This window comes from Podarcis tiliguerta (assembly GCF_965153285.1).
Source record: "Podarcis tiliguerta genome assembly, chromosome: 13".
Taxonomy (NCBI): domain Eukaryota; kingdom Metazoa; phylum Chordata; class Lepidosauria; order Squamata; family Lacertidae; genus Podarcis; species Podarcis tiliguerta.
In genome coordinates this window covers 47,607,160-47,625,268 of record NC_139546.1, presented here as the reverse complement: position 1 = coordinate 47,625,268, position 18,109 = coordinate 47,607,160, and the positions used below count along the sequence as shown (strand labels likewise).

Here is an 18,109-nt window from a genome sequence, read left to right as displayed (position 1 = left end):
AACCCTGCTTTTCTGTTCTCTTGTTTCCCTCCAGTTTGTGCCTCAGTTAGTGGGGCTGCTCCGTAACCTGGTGGTTGCCGGCTACTCTCCAGAACACAGCATTTCGGGAATCAGCAACCCTTTCCTGCAGGTAAAAGGATCTCGTCCCTCCAACCTCCCCTCTTCCCCTGAGCTTCTGTCTTGACTTTTTTTCCGCAATTCACGAGAACCTGGAGTGCATTTCAGAATTGCTTCCCGCAGAGAGTTTCAAGGGCACAAACACCGAGCAATTAAAAAAAACAAACAGGTATAAAAACAATTTCAAATCCAATTTACAGGTACCGACTGGGACCTTTTTTATCATTTTAACTCCACTTAAAAGTTGGTTGGAAAAGGAAGGTCTTCGGCAAAGGAGCAGGGAAACAGCTAGCAATCCCAGAAGCCTTTGCAACTGCAATCCCGTCAGCCTTTGCACTGACCTCGGAGGTCTGTTGGGGTTTCAGAAAGGAGGTTTGGAGGGAGCGATTGTGGTGGGTTTATGGCAGAGGTTTACAGGTTTTTTTAGTTGCCATGAGAGATTTTACTTTCTTGGGCTCCATGATCGCTGCAGATGGTGACAGCAATCACGAAATTAAAAGACGCCTGCTTCTTGGGAGAAAAGCAATGACAAACCTAGACAGCATCTTAAAAAGCAGAGACATCACCTTGCCAACAAAGGTCCGTATAGTTTAAGCTATGGTTTTCCCAGTAGTGATGTATGGAAGTGAGAGCTGGACCATAAAGAAGGCTGATCGCCGAAGAATGGATGCTTTTGAATTCTGGTGCTGGAGGAGACTCTTGAGAATCCCATGGACTGCAAGAAGATCAAACCGATCCATTCTGAAGGAAATCAGCCCTGAGTGCTCACTGGAAGGACAGATCCTGAAGCTGAGGCTCCAATACTTTGGCCACATCACGGGAAGAGAAGACTCCCTGGAAAAGACCCTGATGTTGGGAAAGATGGAGGGCACAAGGAGAAGGGGACGACGGAGGACGAGATGGTGGGACAGAGTTCTCGAAGCTACCAACATGAGGTTGACCAAACTGCGGGAGGCAGTGGAAGACAGGAGTGCCTGGTGTGCTCTGGTCCAGGGGGTCACGAAGAGTCGGACACGACTAAACGACTAAACAACAGCAACAGTTGCCGTTTCACGTATACACGTGGTATGCAGGAATGTAACCCCACCCCCACCCCGTAAGTGGGGGTTCGTCTGTTTTAGCCTGGACACCCCCGATCTCGACTGATCTTGGAAGCTAAGCAGGGTCAGGCCTGGTGAATACTTGGGGGGGAGACCACTTGGGAATACCAGGCGCTGTAGCCTTGAGCCGGTATGGATTAGTGGTTCAGATGCTGGGAGACCAGAGTTCAAATCGTGACTCAACTTGCCAGGTGGCCTTGACCCATCACAGTGCCTCAGCCTAGCCTACCTCACAGGGTGGTGGTGAGGATAAAATAGGGAGGGACAGAAGGGGGCCTGGAGCTCGTGGAGCAAATGGGGTGAGACAACAACAATAATAATAACAATAATATTTTTTTATTTATACCCTGCAAATCTGGCTGGGTTTCCCCAGCCACTCTGGGTGGCTTCCAACAGAATATTAAAGTCTATTAAAAATTAAAAGCTTCCCTAAACAGGGCTCTACTTCATCTCCTTCATCCTCACCTCCCTGATAACATCTCTCCACCCAGGTACAGATCCTGCGGCTGCTAAGGATTCTGGGAAAGGACAATGAAGACGCCAGCGACGCCATGAACGATTCCTTGGCTCAGGTGAGCCCAGCGGTTGTTGCTGGCGCTGGAAAGAGTGCCCTGGGCGAGGGAGGGGGGGAGACATTTAGAGGACTCTGGAGAACAGAGTTTGCTTCACCATGAACAAAACCGGGGGTCCATTTAGCCTCCACGTTTCGATTAAAACTTTGCTAGGCCTGGTCTAGATTGTATGACCTAGAACCCTTTGTTAGCAAGAGCTGTACCATTTGGGGGGGGGGGCTGCCGTCAGTGAAGAGGAAGGAAGAGACCAAGGTGAAGGCCTGCGGGGGGAGAGCGGGGCGGGGGGAACGTCCCACGCCAAAAGCCAGCAAGGCTGCCAACCCCTCCGCTTCTTCCCAGGTGGCCACCAACACGGAGACAACACGGAACGTGGGCAACGCCATCTTGTACGAGACGGTGCTGACCATCATGGGCGTCCGCTCAACCAGCGGCCTGAGGGTATGGCGGATTCGTACGGGCCAGGTGGACTGGGCTGATCCTGCACCTTGCTCGGCTCCTCTTGCATTCAGATCTTTTGGGAGGGTGTTTGTTTTTTGGGTGCAAATGGAATATTCTGGGCACCTCCCGGTGCGACGATAGCGCTTCTGTTTCTAGACCCCACATACGATCAAAACGTGTTCCCCTAGGGGGTGGGGAACTTCAGGCCTCTGATATCAAAGCGGCCCTCCAGACCTCTCTGTTTGGCCCCAGAAGTCCTCTCCCCAAGCCACACCATCCTCAGGTAGTTCTGCCTGGCGGGAGAACCACATTGATAACTTTCGCTTGCCTGGAAAGAGGATGGAGAGGTCTTTGGGGTCTGTGCGCCTCTTTCCATAAACCTTTGAGATTTGTGTGGCTCGGGTGCAACCGGTACAAGGGTAAGACCTGTATCTGTTGTTCTAGCCACTTTGTCCCCCTTGCTGCCTCTGGTCTGCGGCCCCTGAAAGGTTGCTTTTGAGGGAGTGCGGCCCCCAGGCCCCAAAATCTTCGACATCCAGCTGTCCCAAGCTAGAATCTGCTTGTTCTGAAGCTTTTCTGTTCTTCCTCTGCCCCCTCAGCTCTTACAAATGGTACATTTGGGGAATTAAGGGCACTTCTCTTTTCCACACCCAGGTTCTCGCTATAAATATCCTCGGGCGATTTCTCCTTAACAAGGACCGGAATATCAGGTACAAAAACCCCCACGAAACAAACAAAGCACTGGAATGGCCCAGATAGCGCTGCGAGGAAACGCCGGCCCAACAATCACCTGAAATTTTCCTGTCGGAATTTTGAAAATATATTTTGGGGCCGAGTCTCCTTATAACACGCTTCGCCCTGGCTCCTTTTAAAATGCGGCGCTTGGTTCCTACAGAGGTTTTTAAGCAGAGCTTGGAAGGACATCTGCCGTGCAGGATCTAGTCACGATTCCTGCATCGCGGGGGGTTGGTCTAGATGACCCTTGGAACCCTTTATGATTCTTTGACATCTTCTTCTCCAGCTTGGGACCACTGAAATTCGAGAAGAGGGTAGGGTGTTGGAAGATGGCGTCTGCAATCAGGGGCCTCGAGCGAATTTTTGAACCCTAGTCTCCCGGTTCCTGGTCCAGTGCTCTGGCCCCTGACCCACATGGGCACCCAGCGCATAGGACTGTGTTATCACAACACTTGACTCACCCTCCTCACTGCCATTGCAGATCCCTTGTTTCCCCTTCATGATCTGCCCCCTTCTCCTAATTCTTTGAGGCCCGTTCTGTAGACGCCGGTCTGGGAGAGGGAGCGCGCCCAGAGACCCTCAGGTTCCCTCATGAGTCGCCGCCAATGGCCTCACGGCTGAGGGAAAATGAGGGACGGAGGCGATTCTTCAAATATCTCCCCCCCCCCCAAGACAAGGCAGCCACCCCTTTTCCACGGCGCATGAGAAGCAGCTGCGCGATAACTCGGCCTATTAAAATGCATCCTCAGGGGCGCGGCGCTTCTTTTCTTCCCCGGTGAAACAGTGCGTGAAATTAATTTGCCACATGCTTAATTCAGATTTGCTCGGATCTCCCGGCCGCCCTGACAGAGGTTGTTTTAGGGCCTCACCGGCCGCCATTTTGGCTGCCCATGCCACAGTCCCCCACTTTCCCCCTTGTCTCCCACCCGGCAGCGTCCCCTTTCCATCTTGAAGCGAATCAAGGAGGAATGCTTCCGAGTTCCTTGGCTGCGGACGGTCTTCTTTGTGCCACTTCCCTGGTTAGAGGGCCTGGGAGACCGGGGTTCGAATTCCCGCTCGGCTATGAAGCATTCTAGGTGGCCTTGGGCCCCAGTCGCCTTTCTCTCAGCCTATCCCACCTCACAGGGTTGTTGTGAGGATAAAACAGCGAGGTTGAAGGATAGCCCTGAGCACCTGGAAGGAAATACAGAAAGTACTGTATTTTTTGCTCTATAAGACTCACTTTTTCCCTCCTAAAAAGTAAGGGGAAATGTGTGTGCGTCTTATGGAGCGAATGCAGGCTGCGCAGCTATCCCAGAAGCCAGAACAGCAAGAGGGATTGCTGCTTTCACTGCGCAGCGATCCCTCTTGCCGTTTTGGCTTCTGAGATTCAGGAAAAAAAAAAAATCTTTGTTTTCCTCCTCCAAAAACTAGGTGCATCTTGTGGTCTGTTGCGTCTTCCAGAGCGAAAAATACGGTATTTATTTTTTTCTTTTCGGGGGAAATCTTCCCTTTAGATACGTGGCTCTAACATCTCTACAGAAATTGCTGCAAGAAGAGAACAGTGCCGTTCAGAGGCACCGGGCCACAGTCCTTGAATGCCTGGCCGACCCGGATCCCACTGTGAAGAGGTGAGACGAGGGGGAAAGACAGGGCCGAGGCTCCGGAAGACAATGTCTCTGAGTCGGGAAAATTGCTCACTTCTCCCTCCTTCCTCAGGCGAGCCCTGCAGCTGAGCCTGGCACTGGTGAGCGGCAGCAACGTGAGGACAACCACTAAAGAGCTGCTGGTTTTCCTGGAAACCTGCGCCCCGGAGCTGAAGTCGGACTGCGCTTCCGGAATATTCCTGGCTGCTGAGAAGTGAGTCGGGTCCAGCCGTTGCCCGTAGGGGGCGTTGTAGAGAAATCCAGGGCAGTTGGGGGGGCACATGTTGAATTTTGCAGCTTTTGAATTCGCTCCTCGAAGGGCGCTCATGGCAGAGCACAAGACTCTTAATCTTAGGGTCGTTGGGGGAAAGATTCCTGCCGCTCTCCAGTTCTGTGACCTAAGACTTGGGAATTCAAAAGATGTCTTGGTTAAATTCATATGATTTAGTTCTCCTTGGTAAGTGAAACGCGTGTAAAATTGCACAGAAATAATTAAAAAGGAGCGCTTGCACTTATATTATACAGCACATTAAAAAAAAAATTATTGTTCATTTTTATTATTATTTAGCATTACCTGACATTTTCAGAAGGCGAAATTAAAGTCTTTGGTTTTCTGAGAAAGCAGTTTATGTGCTTTCTAATCAAATGTAGATTCGCCAAGCTGAATGTTGTCCCACCACAAAAATAATAGCAGATTTGAATTCCTCACACCCAAAAACGTATTTTTAAGACCCTCCCTCCCGAAGAAATTAAGTTCCACCCCTTAAAATGACATGCCCTGACAGCGTGAGGGGCACTTTCAGGTGGAGCGATAGGTCTAAGACATTCCTGCTCTTCTTGTTTTCTTCCCTCACCCACTTCAGATTTGCACCCAGCAAGCGTTGGCACATCGACACCATCCTCCAGGTTCTGACCATGGTAAGATGGAGGGTGGAGTGGGGTGGCGGCTAGGATCCTTGGGGAGCAGCGGAAAGCTGCATGGCTCGTGTAAGAGCCTTCCTCTCTCAAGTGGTTGCATTTGAAGAAGCTTCTCCAAGACCATCTGGACTAGAAACTTGTTTTTTCTTTTGGGAGAGGCGAGAAACAGAAAGCTGACATTCTCAGGCAACCCAAACACCCCCTACTGTGTCTCTGTGAACGTTTTTCAGGCTTTAATATTTATTTTCCTCTCCCTGTTTCCAGCACCCCATTGAAACTGCCATTCTAGGTGTGTTGAAAAAGTGAGTTTCAAGGCCCTCCCCCCTTAAGCAGAATGCTTCACATAGAGCCCACCAATAGCAGCCCAGATTCCTTAGAGTGCCTTCAGAGTCAAGTCCTTGGTAGTTTGGGCTTGTGTGGAGGAGGAGGAATTTGTTGAACTCTTTTAAAGGGAAGGGAGGGCAAAGCAGAGATGTATCTCTGAGGAGGAGTGTAGCTCACACCCCCGGTTCCTCTCCTTACCCTCTGCAGGCTGGATCCTATGTACGTGACGACGCGGTGCCCAACCTCATCCACCTCATCGGAGGTGCAAAGGAGCTTCATGGCTATGCGGTTCAACAGCTATACAAGGCCCTGACCCAAGATATCTCTCAGGTGTGGGGTTGGGGAGGGGGGTGAGGGGGGGCAGGGCATAGAGAACCAGAAGAGGAAGAGTGAGGCTATGTATCCTGTGTCCATTTACTTGCAAGTGAGTTCCACTCAAAGTTTTTTATTAACTGAACAGAATTTCTATAATGCTTAGCATTGGAACCTCTAAGCTCTTCTTCTTCCTATACACATAGAAATGTAAGGCTGTCGTCACGCTGCACTTATCAGCATTGGGCCAGTCGTTGTCTCTTGGCTAACCTACTTCACAGGATTGTTCTGGGGGAGGTTAACCACGTGCACTACCTTGAGCACCTTGGGAGAAAATAGAAATGTAATAAATAATAATAAAATAACGTGGGAGGTTTGTTTTTTAAGAGGATGTGAAAGGTTGGCGAGCAGAGGCAGCAGTAGAAGACATTCAAATTACCCATAAAGTTATATATTAAAAAGTCCCCCTAAAAGAAATCCACCCTTCAGAATTGCATATTAAAATGCACGTCAAATGTACCAGTTTGTAGGCTTCCTTAACCGAAAAGCCTTTCCAGCTGGAGCCCCCCCTCTCTCTTTTTCCCCTCCCAGCAACCCTTGGTCCAGGTGGCTACCTGGTGCATTGGTGAATACGGCAACCTCTTATTGGACGGCAGCTGTGAAGAGGTGGAGCCCACTCAGGTGAGGAATCAGAAACTGAGGGTGGGCATTTTGTGAGAAACATCAAACGGGGGAAGTTTGCTCACACCCCCTGAGGAAAAAACACGCCACTTCATTATGGCTTTTCCTCCTTCTCCTTTCTCCACCTTCTCCCCCGCTGCGGCAGGTGGACCCAGAGGAAATGGTCTCCATGTTGGAGCGAGTGCTGCAGTCACACCTCTCGCTGCCGGGCACCAGGGCCTACGCCCTCACCGCCCTCATGAAGCTCGGGACCCGTCTCCAGGGCAGCGACATCAAGTGAGCTCACAGCCGACATCCCCACCCTCAGGCCGCGAACGCACCATAACCTGCAAAGCACACCAATTCCCCCGTGGAACCCTGGGAGTTGTAGTTTTGAGCTGCAACTCCCAGCACCCTTAGCAAACAAAGGCTCCCAGGATTCTTTGGGGGGTGGGGAATTGTGTGCTTGGTTTAGGCTCGCAGCCTCAACGTCCCCTCTCCCTAAGACAGGCCTCCGGGGCAGGGGTGGACATCATAATAATAATAATAATAATAATAATAATAATAATAATAATAATAATTTATTTATACTCTACCCAACTGGCTGGGTTTCCCCAGCCACTCTGGGCGGCTTCCAACAAAATATTAAAATGCAATACAGTGGTACCTCGGGTTAAGTACTTAATTCGTTCTGGAGGTCTGTTCTTAACCTGAAACTGTTCTTAACCTGAAGCACCACTTTAGCTAATGGGGCCTCCTGGTGCTGCCACGCCGCCAGAGCACGATTTCTGTTCTTATCCTGAAGCAAAGTTCTTAACCCGAGGTACTATTTCTGGGTTAGCGGAGTCTGTAACCTGAAGCGTATGTAACCTAAAGCGTATGTAACCCAAGGTATTACTGTAGTCTATTAAACATTAAAACGTTGGTGATCTTTGGGAACCAACGGAATTCAAATGCCAAGGAGATTCTGACTTAAAACATAAGGATGAGCCTTCTGACGGCAAGAGCTGTTTGACAGGGGAAAGGACTCCCCCAGAAGGCAGTGGGCTCTCCTTCATTGCAGGTTTTGGAAACAGAGGTGGCCATCTGTCAGGGATTCTGCAATTTCTGCGTTGCAGGCGGGTTGGGCTAGATGACCTCTGGGTTCCCTTCCAACTCTACAATCCTACGACTGGCAGGGTGTAGCAGTGGCAAGCGTTGGACCATCCTGTGAGGCCTTTTGAACTGATTTGCCTCTGTCATATTTCCCGCCTCATCTTTCTTCTCTGCCCGAAGCAGAGGCAGCTCGTAACCTCTTCCCCTCAATTCTTTTTTCCCGCCCCGTCCGCCCTGAGAAGTCGGATCCGGAGCCTGGTTTCCATTTACTGCAGCTGCCACGACGTGGAGCTCCAGCAGCGGGCGGTCGAGTACAACGCTCTCTTCCGGAAGTACGACCACCTCAGGTACTCCTGGAAAATGGGCGACTGAAACTGCTCTCGTTCTCGGGTGCTCTGCATATTCTGACCTTCTGTGTGGGCGCTTCCATTCACACAACACCCATTTTTTTAGCTAGCTTCCCCATTTCACCCCGTCCAACTTCGAGCGCTGAAAACTTTGCTCCGAATGGCCTTCCGCCTTGACAGTCTTTGTAAACATTCTTTGTGGGTGCTCACAGGAAGCCTTCAGCGGCTAAACCTCCACAGAGGAAAATCTGGTTTGGAAACCTTTATTCCTGACACGCAGGTCGTAGGATGGGTGAGGAGGGTTGACGGCGGAAACAGCCGAGCCAAGTCACCGGCAGATAAAATCTCTCTCCTACCCTGCTTCCCCACTTTCTTGCAAAGTAAAGGTAAAGGGACCCCTGACCATTAGGTCCAGTTGTGGCCGACTCTGGGGTTGCAGCGCTCATCTCGCTTTATTGGCCGAAGGAGCCGGCTTACAGCTTCCGGGTCATGTGGCCAGCATGACTAAGCCGCTTCTGGCGAACCAGAGCAGTGCACGGAAACGCCGTTTACCTTCCCGCCGGAGCAGTACCTATTTATCTACTTGCACTTCAACGTGCTTTCGAGCTGCTAGGTTGGCAGGAGCAGGGACCGAGCAACGGGAGCTCACCCTGTCGTGGGGATTCGAACCATCGACCTTCTGATCGGCAAGCCCAAGAGGCTCAGTGCTTTAACCCACAGCGCCACCCGCGTCCCATCTCTTGCCAAATAAATCCCCAGAAAAGGCCCGTATCTCTCAATTTTTTTTCTTTCTTCCTGCCAGAGCATCCGTCCTGGAGAAGATGCCCTTAGTCGACAAAACTGGCTACACCGAGGAAGGAAGTGAAAAAGAGCAGAATGGAAGAGAGGCCGCTGATGCCCCTCGAATCCTGGAGGTGGCGCCAGCGCCCAGCGACGTCCAGCAACAGGATTCTGGCCAGGTGGGGAGTTACTTTGGCAAACGGTTGGCACCGGGGGGCACTTGGGAGCAGGGCAAACCCCGAACTTAAGGGCAAGGTGACATTTTGGAGCGGGGAGCAAGCAGCCCGTAATCCAGGATTACCAATTCCAAATAAGGATTTGGTTTTAAGAGCTAGCCAATCTGCGCTTCCCCTAGACTGGCAGCACCACAGCAGAACCCAAATGTAAGGCCACTGAATGCTGGATTTGGAAGGGCCCAGCTGTTAATCTGGCCCACCTCCTTTGGTAAACCGGAATCCTGTATCATCTCGGCTCTTTCCTTACACGAATCAGTTCGGCGGACAGCGAGCTTATTGCTGCGCCACAGAAAGGCTGAACTGAACTGGAACCGAACCGGGTTGGTGGGGGTGAAACCTGAACTCAAGCCTTGATTTTTAAAGGAGGCGTTTCGAAAGTGCAGCTCGTGAACCACCTGTGGCTCGTGATCTTTATCCGTGCAGTCCGTGGCAGAAATATTTAATTAATCAATTTTAAATATTGGTTTTCTCATTTATATGCCTCCCAGCTGACTGGCTTGCTTCCACATCTAGCACAGAACATAAAAATGGCTAAACCACTGGCTGAAAAACCACTAAGCGACCCACAAAGACTTTCAGCAATTTTAAAGTGCTCTGAACACCCACAGCCCTATTTTAATGTGCACCCCCCTCCCCGGCAGTGGCTGTGCTGTTTCTGTTGCCTCTCCTTTCCCAGATTATCACTGCATGCCTTTGCCAGAGCTGTCTGCCCTGGTGCCCTGCGATGGGAATCCCCCCACCCTCGCCATCCCCTCTTCAACACTCCCTTGCTTCCCCTGTAGGTCTCCGATCTTTTGGATCTCCTTGGAGGCCCCGCAGATCCCCCTCCAGCCCAGCCCAGCACCGTCACCCCAGCAGTGGAATCCTTCCTCGATTTCCTTGGCGATCTGAAAGCCCCAGGTATGGTGACCTAAGAGCTCTTTGCCGGTGGGGAGGAGCTGCTTGCTTTTTGCAGCTCAATTCTTGCCAAGACCTTTTCAGGCAAGTCTGGAAAGGACCCCCCCCCCCCCAATATTCTTTCATTCCATCACTGCCCTCTGGGGGTCTTCAGGACAGAAGAAATAAAGTGAGGAGAGCTCCATCTCACATGGGCGTTTCTGAGCAAAAGCACTGCCCCCCTTTAACAACAGCTGTATCGCTTTTGTTAAATTTTAACAATGAGCACTAAAATATACCTGTATACCTGAAGGAGCGTCTCCACCCCCATCGTTCAGCCCGGACACTGAGGTCCAGCTCCGAGGGCCTTCTGGAAGTTCCCTCCTTGCGAGAAGTGAAGCTACAGGGAACCAAGCAGAGGGCCTTCTCGGTGGTGGCACCTGCCCTGTGGAACGCCCTCCCTTCAGATGTCAAGGAAATAAACAACTACCTGACTTTTAGAAGACATCTGAAGGCAGCCCTGTTTAGGGAAGCTTTAAATGTTTGATGTTTTATCCTGTTTTAATATTCTATTGTGAGCTGCCCAGAGTGGCTGGGGGAACCCAGTCAGGTGGGCAGGGTATAAGAAATAATAATAATGAATATTATTAGGGCTTTTTTCAGCTGGAACTCAGTTCCGGCATTTCCAGGTGGGCATCATTGCCATTCTAAGAGAAGGAGGGAGGTGTTTGTGGTGAGTTCGGCTCCTTTTTTCCTAGAAAAATAGCACTTCTTATTATTATTACTATTATTATTATTATTGAAAGCTGCTCTGTTTTGAGTAATGCAACAAAGGGAAAACTACAGGGTCCAATGAAACCCCTTCTATGAATGGCACTCACAGCATTTCCAGAGAAAAATACAGAAGAGACCAGGCTGCTCCCTGCTTAGCCATGTGGGCCACACATTATTGTGAATGGTCAAAAGAGGCCTCTTCCTCCAGGGAGACCCAAAAGCCACAGCCTCTGAGCTGGAAGGTCGCAGTCCCAGTCCTGGGATTACTCAGGCGAGGGCAAGGCCCTTTGCACATGCTCAGGTGTGCCCTGACTTGGCATGTCTCTGGGGACTTTCTGTACCTCACGGGGTGGTTGGCCAGGGGGAGCTAGACTTAGCTGGCCGTCCTTCCCTCCCCTCAGCCTCCGCCATCGCCCGCATGGTTGCGTACGAACAAGACGGCCTGCTGGTCGAGTTTTCCATGGACCGGCCGCCGCTGGAGCCCACGTTGCTGCTCATCACGGCCACCGTCTCCAACAGGACCCCCCACGACGTGGCCGGGTTTTGTCTGCAAGTGGCCGTCCCCAAGGTGAGGCCTCGGGTGGCTTTAGAAGAGGGTTGGGAGAGGACGCAGAGGCGGCCACGAGTCACAGCGGCCGCGATGCTTCTGAATATGAGTTGCTGGGAATCACGACTGAGGAGGACCGCTGCGGCCGTGGGGGCTTGCTTGTGGGCTTCCTCAGTGGGTCATCTGCTGGGCCCCCGGGAGAAGAGGATGCTGGGCTAGATGGGGACCCCCTTTGGCCTCACCCAGCAGCCAAGAAAAATCTGCTGGTGTTCTTAAGAAGGAGGGGCAGCCTCCTTTATGCTCCTCCCAGTGCCAGAGGTCGCCCAGTGAAGGGTTTCTGGGCAGGCAAAAGGAAGTACTGTATTTTTCGCTCTATAAGATGCACCAGACCATAAGACACATCTAGTTTTGGGGGGAGGAAAACAAGAAAAAAAATATTCTGAATCTCAGAAGCCAGAACAACAAGAGGGATCGCTGCGCAGCAAAAGCAGCAACCCCTCTTACTGTTCTGGCTTCTGGGATAGCTGCGCAGCCTGCATTCGCTCCATAAGACGCACACACATTTCCCCTTGCTTTTTAGGAGGGAAAAATGAGTGTTATAGAGCAAAAAATATGGTAATTCTTTACACGAACTATGGAACTCACTGCCACTGGAGGCAGTGATGGCCAACTTGGAGAAGGGTTTAAAAGAGGATTAGACAAAGCGATAATGCTGTCATCCATAATGTTTTAAATTGCAAATGAAATCCTTTTGCAGGGCAGGGAGGGGAGAAAGCAGGAAGGGAAACGGGCCTGGGTTTTGCAGGGGTCAAAAACTTTCTTTTTTAAAAATGATACGCATGTTTGGACTTTCGCCTGCTTCTCTTCTGACAGTCCTTCCAAGTGGAGCTGCTGGCACCGAGTGGCTCTACAGTCCCGGGCCAGGGTGGGCCCCCCATCACCCAGCTCATCCGTGTATTGAACCCCAAAAAGGTAAGAAGAATGAGAGGAGGGATATACGTGCGGCCAGGGAGTGGGAATTAACCTGTGATCTGAGCAGCGATGTCATTTCCTGCCTGGCCATCACTTAAAGCAAGGTGGTGACATCACTTCCTCTACTCCTGCAAAGTGACGTTAAGAGACATTAGCAGAGACTCTATTGCTTAAACTTCCTGCAGGCCATTTCTGTTGGCAGCATCAGAAGGATGCTTCCCGCTCAAAACAGGAAGTGGCACCATCACGCTCCCACATCACAAAGACAGCGGTGATGTCACTTCCTCCTCTGCCCTTGCCGGTTGACTTCACCTTGGTTAGCTTAACAGGCACCAGGGTGATGTCACTTCCTGTTCCTTCAAGGAGGGTATTCTCCAGCAGCCTCAGCCGCCCAAATTCGCTCTCTTTCCCCATTTAACGCAACACACGTCGCCCTCGCTCTTCCAGCAACACTAAGGACTAGCGTCTTAGGTCTCGTAGAAAAGGAAGGAACGCTGGGGTTCCCACAGCATCGAATCCAGAGCTTTCTGTTTTGCAGAATGCAGCTTTTAATGTTTGCAAGCAGAGATCATACACCCAGCGTCAAGTAAGTCTTATCCCTTTCTGATTCCAGCTCCCGCTCCGCATGAGGCTACGACTTGCCTACACTCTGCCCTCTGGAGCGCTGGTGCAACAGATCAAGGAAATCAGCTCATTCCCCGAGGCTGCCTGGAAATGAAGAGCGAGCGGCCCACTGTACCCCTCCCTCCTCACAGGTCCCCCTAAAATGCACTCCACTCCGAGGGAAGGGAAGGGGTGGGGAAAAAACCCTTGCAATGACACCATCTCACCACCAGGTGGCGTCTTTGCTCCAGTTGGGTGCTCCCAAATAACAACACCCATGGGTGCTCCCCTTTTGCACAGGCGGAAGGGCAGAGGGCGCCTCTCCAAAGAGGGATTTCCGAAAGAGGGAGGCGGGCGGGAGAAGGGGAATCCCCGTCTCAGCCAGCCCCCTTTCTCCCTCCTCACTCCCAGCTGCTGGCAGATCAATTCAATTGATCAGCCAGATGGGGGAAACTCCACAACAACCGAGCGAGACTAAATGGAAATCGATGGAGATAAAGAGTGGGTTGGGGGGTGGCGGGGGAAAGCCCTCTTTAACAAAAACAAACACAAACACCAGCTATCCCTCTTCATTGCCGGATTTGGTTTTTTCACCTCTGGCCGTACTGCTGGTAGGTCGAACATACCTCCCCTCCAGACGCCAGCTGGCCCCAGCGATAGCGACGCTGCGGTTGACGCACACTGAGAGTAGTGCAATAACCACTCCAGGGAAGCCCTGTCTTAGCATTCTGTCGGGCGCTGTGACACTACGCAAGGGCAGTGAGTTCCGCAGATCCACAATACGTGGCACCCTCTAGATGGGGCTGCTGGAATTGGCAGCCCCAAGCACCTGGGTTGTGGGTGTGTTCCAGCTTGGGCGAGGCCACACTGCGTACCCCTTTCTCTCTCCCAGCACCCCCATCTCTCAAACCTGCCCCCCGCCGCTCTCCACCGAACGGCCTTTGAGCTTCCAGCGTGAATAAATATCTTCTCAACGCATTCTCCGTTCTTGTGTAACAGGGCAAACGCCTGGCTGTTTCGCAGCACGGAGCCCCCTCTGCCCAGGCCAGGCTGCTACTGGCTGACCTGCTGTGATGTCATGCAAGGCTCCCCACTGCCGCGGGGTGTCGAAAGCCATTCCAGATGTTGAATGGAGTTGGGCGGTTTGGCAGAGGGGGAAGAAAGGAGGGGTGGGTGGGAGGAACGTGGTCCGAATTGTCCTCTCGGTTCAGGTAGCGGACTTTCTCTCTTGCCCAAAGCGTAGCCCCCAGCCCCGTTTCTCCAGCCCCAGTCAGTTCCCCTCCTCATCCGCTGCAGCTCTCACTTTCCTCAGCGACCCAGCTCTCACGAGGGCCTCGTAGTGCGATGGTCTGAATTTAAGCAGGTAGACAGACATCTTGCCAGGAATCGGGGATTTCATATCCAGGCCTGCCGGGGAGACCAGAAAGAGAGGAGAACGTTAATTCGGCAACAGGGCGAGACCCAGAAGGAATTACAAACCTATCCAAACATACTTGGAATGTGGAGGACTAAGCATCAAGCAGTTCTTGTTTGTATTTTGTACTTAAAATTTTTTTGGGGGGAGGGGTGCTTAAGAAGAGGGAGAAAAGCCTCGTTAATCAGGCCCCCCAAAGTGAGGAGCCCCATCTCCAGTGTCCTACAGCCACACAAGGAGCATGAAAACAGAGTTTTTTAGCCGCTGAGGATTGGCTCCTGGGCTCTCTCTGCAGAAGGCGCACAAGGAGCTGTTCTGTATCCTGTGTGCAAGTTTACGGAATCACAGACTCGGAAGGGACCCCGAGGATCATCTAGTCCAACCTGAATTTGCAGCTGTCCCACACGGGGATGGAACCTGAAACCTTGGCGTTCTCAATACCGCGCTCCAACCGACCGAGCTATCCAGCTGATTCTGCTACGTACAATGGAACCTCACGAAAAACACCACTTGAGCCACCCTGGAAGAAAGTTCCGGAGCACTCCAAATGGTCCGCCTCGGCCCAGAAAACAGTAGATCTACCTTAGAAGGCAACATGCGGAGATCGGCACCCCCCGATTATAATTACAAGATTATGGTCTGATCTTAGAAGCTGTGACTTTCACAGAGGGGACCCTGCATTTCTGAATCTGCCACTAAACCACCGTATTTTTCGCTGTATAACACGCACCAGAGCATAAGACACACCTAGTTTTTGGAAGAGGAAAACAAGAAAAAAAATATTCTGAATCTCAGACGCCAGAACAGCAAGAGGGATCGCTGTGCAGCGAAAGCAGCAATCCCTCTTGCTGTTCTGTCTTCTGGGATAGCTGCGCAGCCTGCATTCGCTCCATAAGACGCACACACATTTCCCCTTACTTTTTAGGAGGGAAAAAGGGAGTCTTATAGAGCAAAAAATATGGTATTTGCGAGACCCTTAGGTAGTTTTGGAGGAGGATCAGACAAATTTGTGGAGCCACAGTGGCTCTGTTTCACCTCCGCTGGGAATTGTGGGTGGGGAGGGCACTGATGTTGTCCTATCTGCGGGCATCAATGGGTGGCATTTGATGGGCCACTGAGAACAGGAAGCTGGGCTAGACAGGCCCCCTTTGGCTCGATCCCCACTAAGAGGGCACTTCCTGGGTCAAAATAGCCAAACTCCTCACCCAGCCGACTTCCCAGCTCCTGTATTCTCTCCAGAGCCTCTGGAACTTCCTGCTCCCGCAAAACCATTGCCTCCACCTCTCCCAAGGCATAGCCAAAGTCCATCTCGTCGAGATCCACCGTCAGGCGGAGGTTGGCCAGGCAGTATTTGCACCGCCGGGTGACAAAGCTGGCAAACTCCTGCAGGCCCAGCTCCTCCACGGCTCTGGCCACATCGCTCTGCCAACCCGCGGCCGGGTCCACGCCCAGCAGGCCACAGACGCGGGCCACGATGTCTCGGGGGCAGGTCACTTCCTGGTATTGCGTGGCCAGGTGCGTCCTGCCCTCTAGTGGCTGAGGCGGGTGCTGTGGCTCATGGCTCCGGGCTTCGTCTGGCGCTTCCGGAAGGTTCTGCTGCCCCCAGCTAACGGTGGCACCCTCTAGTGGCCGCAGGGGGGATTTCAGCTCCCAGCCAGCCCCTTCGCGCTGCCGGAGCCAATGATCTGCTACCGTGAGGCGCCAATCGGGGACGTCGTAGTACCGGTCGCGGAAGGAGATGCTGGCTTCCGGCATCGCCCCCAGCCCCTCCAGCTTCTGCACGGTGTCAGGCCCAAAAAGGAACTTCTGCTCCACCTCAATGGAGCCCGAGGCGGAATCTGTGCAAGGGAGCAGGAACAAATTAATTCTGATGCAGCCTATATATATATATATATATATATATATATATATATATATATGTACATAAATATAAAAATCCGATTTCCCCACCCCACACATTCCCTGACACAATTCTGCATCGGCCCCATCCTGTTCGGAACGCTTAATTTTTGAAATGTTTTTCTAAAGTAGGAGACAGAAAATAAACCTCAGGCTCAAGTCTTACCTACTCCCTTGACTTGAAAATTTTTTCTCACCCCGGAGGTTTTGGGGAAGAGGGGGAAGTCATCGCTTGCCAAGCAAAGGCACTCAGAGAGCCATACTCTTAATGGCCGCCCTAAGCCCTGATTTTTAATTCATTAATTTTCTAAACAACGGCTGCCTGGTCAAAATCTGCATTATTACATTTATACCCCATCGAGTAGAAATTAGCCGACTGCCCTTTACCCCGGCCTTTGACACAGAACAGAAATTTTAGGATCTCCTCCTCCCCATTCTTGTGCCAGTACCGTAATTTGTTTTAAGCATCTTTTAATGCTATATTTTGTTCAGTTTATTGCCTGCCTTCCACCAGAAGTTCCCAGGGTGGGTTATGACACCCTGTGCTACTCCTCCCCAAGGAGCCTCAAGTAGGACTCTTTACATTCTTTCCACTTTTTCCTGGCAATGCTTTGGGGGCTCTAGTTTATATTTCTCAACAATTACACAGAGCCATAACTATGGGGTCCTAATGAATGTGACATAGATTAGGGTCCTGCAAAGGGCCGGATTTAGGTTTGATGAGGCCCTCAGCTACTGAAGGCAATGGGGCCCTTTATATGTCCAGCTGCGATTTGTCATCAAGAAATTGTTGCTGGTTTTTGTGTTGAATATATGCTATATGGTAATTTATGGACCTCATAGGTCCATACACAACACAAAACACTGTTGCTGTATGTAGGTTTTATTTTATTTGTTTTTTATCCTATATTTTGGAAATGTACATCCAGTTGTTGTTTTTTTCCTTTAAATTTTTCAAGGTTCCCCAAGAGAGTGGGGCCCTAAGATATACAGCGGTACCTCGGGTTACATACGCTTCAGGTTACAGACTCCACTAACCCAGAAATAGTACCTCAGGTTAAGAACTTTGCTTCAGGATGAGAACAGAAATTGTGCTCCGGTGGCATGGCTGCAGCAGGAGGCCCCATTAGCTAAAGTGGTGCTTCAGGTTAAGAACAGTTTCAGGTTAAGAACGGACCTCCAGAATGAATTAAGTAACTTAACCCGTGGTACCACTGTAGTTTTTTTAGCTTATATGGCACTGGTCCTGCAGCATGCCTTAATCTGGCCCCACTTGGGGTGGCTGTCAGATTATCTCCCCCAAAAAACAATACCCACTTTGCACCCCGCATTCTCCCTCCCCAATGGCCTGAGCCTTTGCCCCACACCGCCCCCTACCGACGCCCTCCACTGCCAGCCGACTGCCAGCAGCAGCGCCCCCTGGCGGCTGGGGTTCCCCCTCTGCGCCTCCGACTGACCTTTCCCGGCCCGGGAATCCGGAGACTCCGCCGCCTCCTCGCCGCCACCGGAGCCCGACGCCATGTCGACGCCTGGCAGAGAGGATCTCCGGCGAGAAGAATGCACAGAAAGCGAGAAGAAGGCTGCAAAAATAACGCAAAGAAGCGAATCAGTGCACTTTGCAAACTGGGCCTTAAATGGAGACCAAGCGATGCATTTTAATTTTAATTTTTAAAGCATGCAAAATAATAATAAAATAAAAGTAAATCACAAATGGAGGAAGAGTGGCAAGGTTGCAGAGGCTGGCTGCTAGCGGGACGCGCAAAGG

At 51.4% G+C, this 18,109-nt stretch overlaps 2 protein-coding genes across 9 annotated transcripts in view; one reads left to right on the top strand and one right to left on the bottom strand.

The window, feature by feature from the left end:
- Window positions 1-14,009, top strand: part of AP1G2 (adaptor related protein complex 1 subunit gamma 2) — a 26,397-nt gene extending 12,388 nt beyond the window's left edge. For 5 of the 8 annotated variants that reach the window (XM_083410244.1, XM_083410247.1, XM_083410246.1 and 2 more), the window contains exons 7-22: window positions 35-130; window positions 1,709-1,789; window positions 2,129-2,227; window positions 2,882-2,937; window positions 4,459-4,572; window positions 4,661-4,801; window positions 5,451-5,505; window positions 6,037-6,159; window positions 6,733-6,822; window positions 6,968-7,098; window positions 8,136-8,243; window positions 9,046-9,202; window positions 10,042-10,159; window positions 11,311-11,477; window positions 12,330-12,428; window positions 13,042-14,009. In XM_083410244.1, the coding sequence (XP_083266370.1) occupies window positions 35-130; window positions 1,709-1,789; window positions 2,129-2,227; window positions 2,882-2,937; window positions 4,459-4,572; window positions 4,661-4,801; window positions 5,451-5,505; window positions 6,037-6,159; window positions 6,733-6,822; window positions 6,968-7,098; window positions 8,136-8,243; window positions 9,046-9,202; window positions 10,042-10,159; window positions 11,311-11,477; window positions 12,330-12,428; window positions 13,042-13,146 (1,740 nt within the window). In that variant the 3' untranslated portion in view covers window positions 13,147-14,009. The remainder of the gene's footprint in view (window positions 1-34; window positions 131-1,708; window positions 1,790-2,128; window positions 2,228-2,881; window positions 2,938-4,458; window positions 4,573-4,660; window positions 4,802-5,450; window positions 5,506-6,036; window positions 6,160-6,732; window positions 6,823-6,967; window positions 7,099-8,135; window positions 8,244-9,045; window positions 9,203-10,041; window positions 10,160-11,310; window positions 11,478-12,329; window positions 12,429-13,041) is intronic. The other 3 variants (XM_083410249.1, XM_083410250.1, XM_083410248.1) reach the window with 1 other exon arrangement.
- THTPA (thiamine triphosphatase) lies at window positions 12,953-18,109 on the bottom strand. The gene is made up of 3 exons (XM_083410757.1): window positions 17,802-18,109; window positions 15,651-16,283; window positions 12,953-14,438 (listed from the first exon to the last, which is right to left on the bottom strand). The coding sequence occupies exons 1-3, from the start codon at window positions 17,863-17,865 to the stop codon at window positions 14,302-14,304; spliced, it is 834 nt and encodes a 277-aa protein (XP_083266883.1). The 5' UTR covers window positions 17,866-18,109; the 3' UTR covers window positions 12,953-14,301.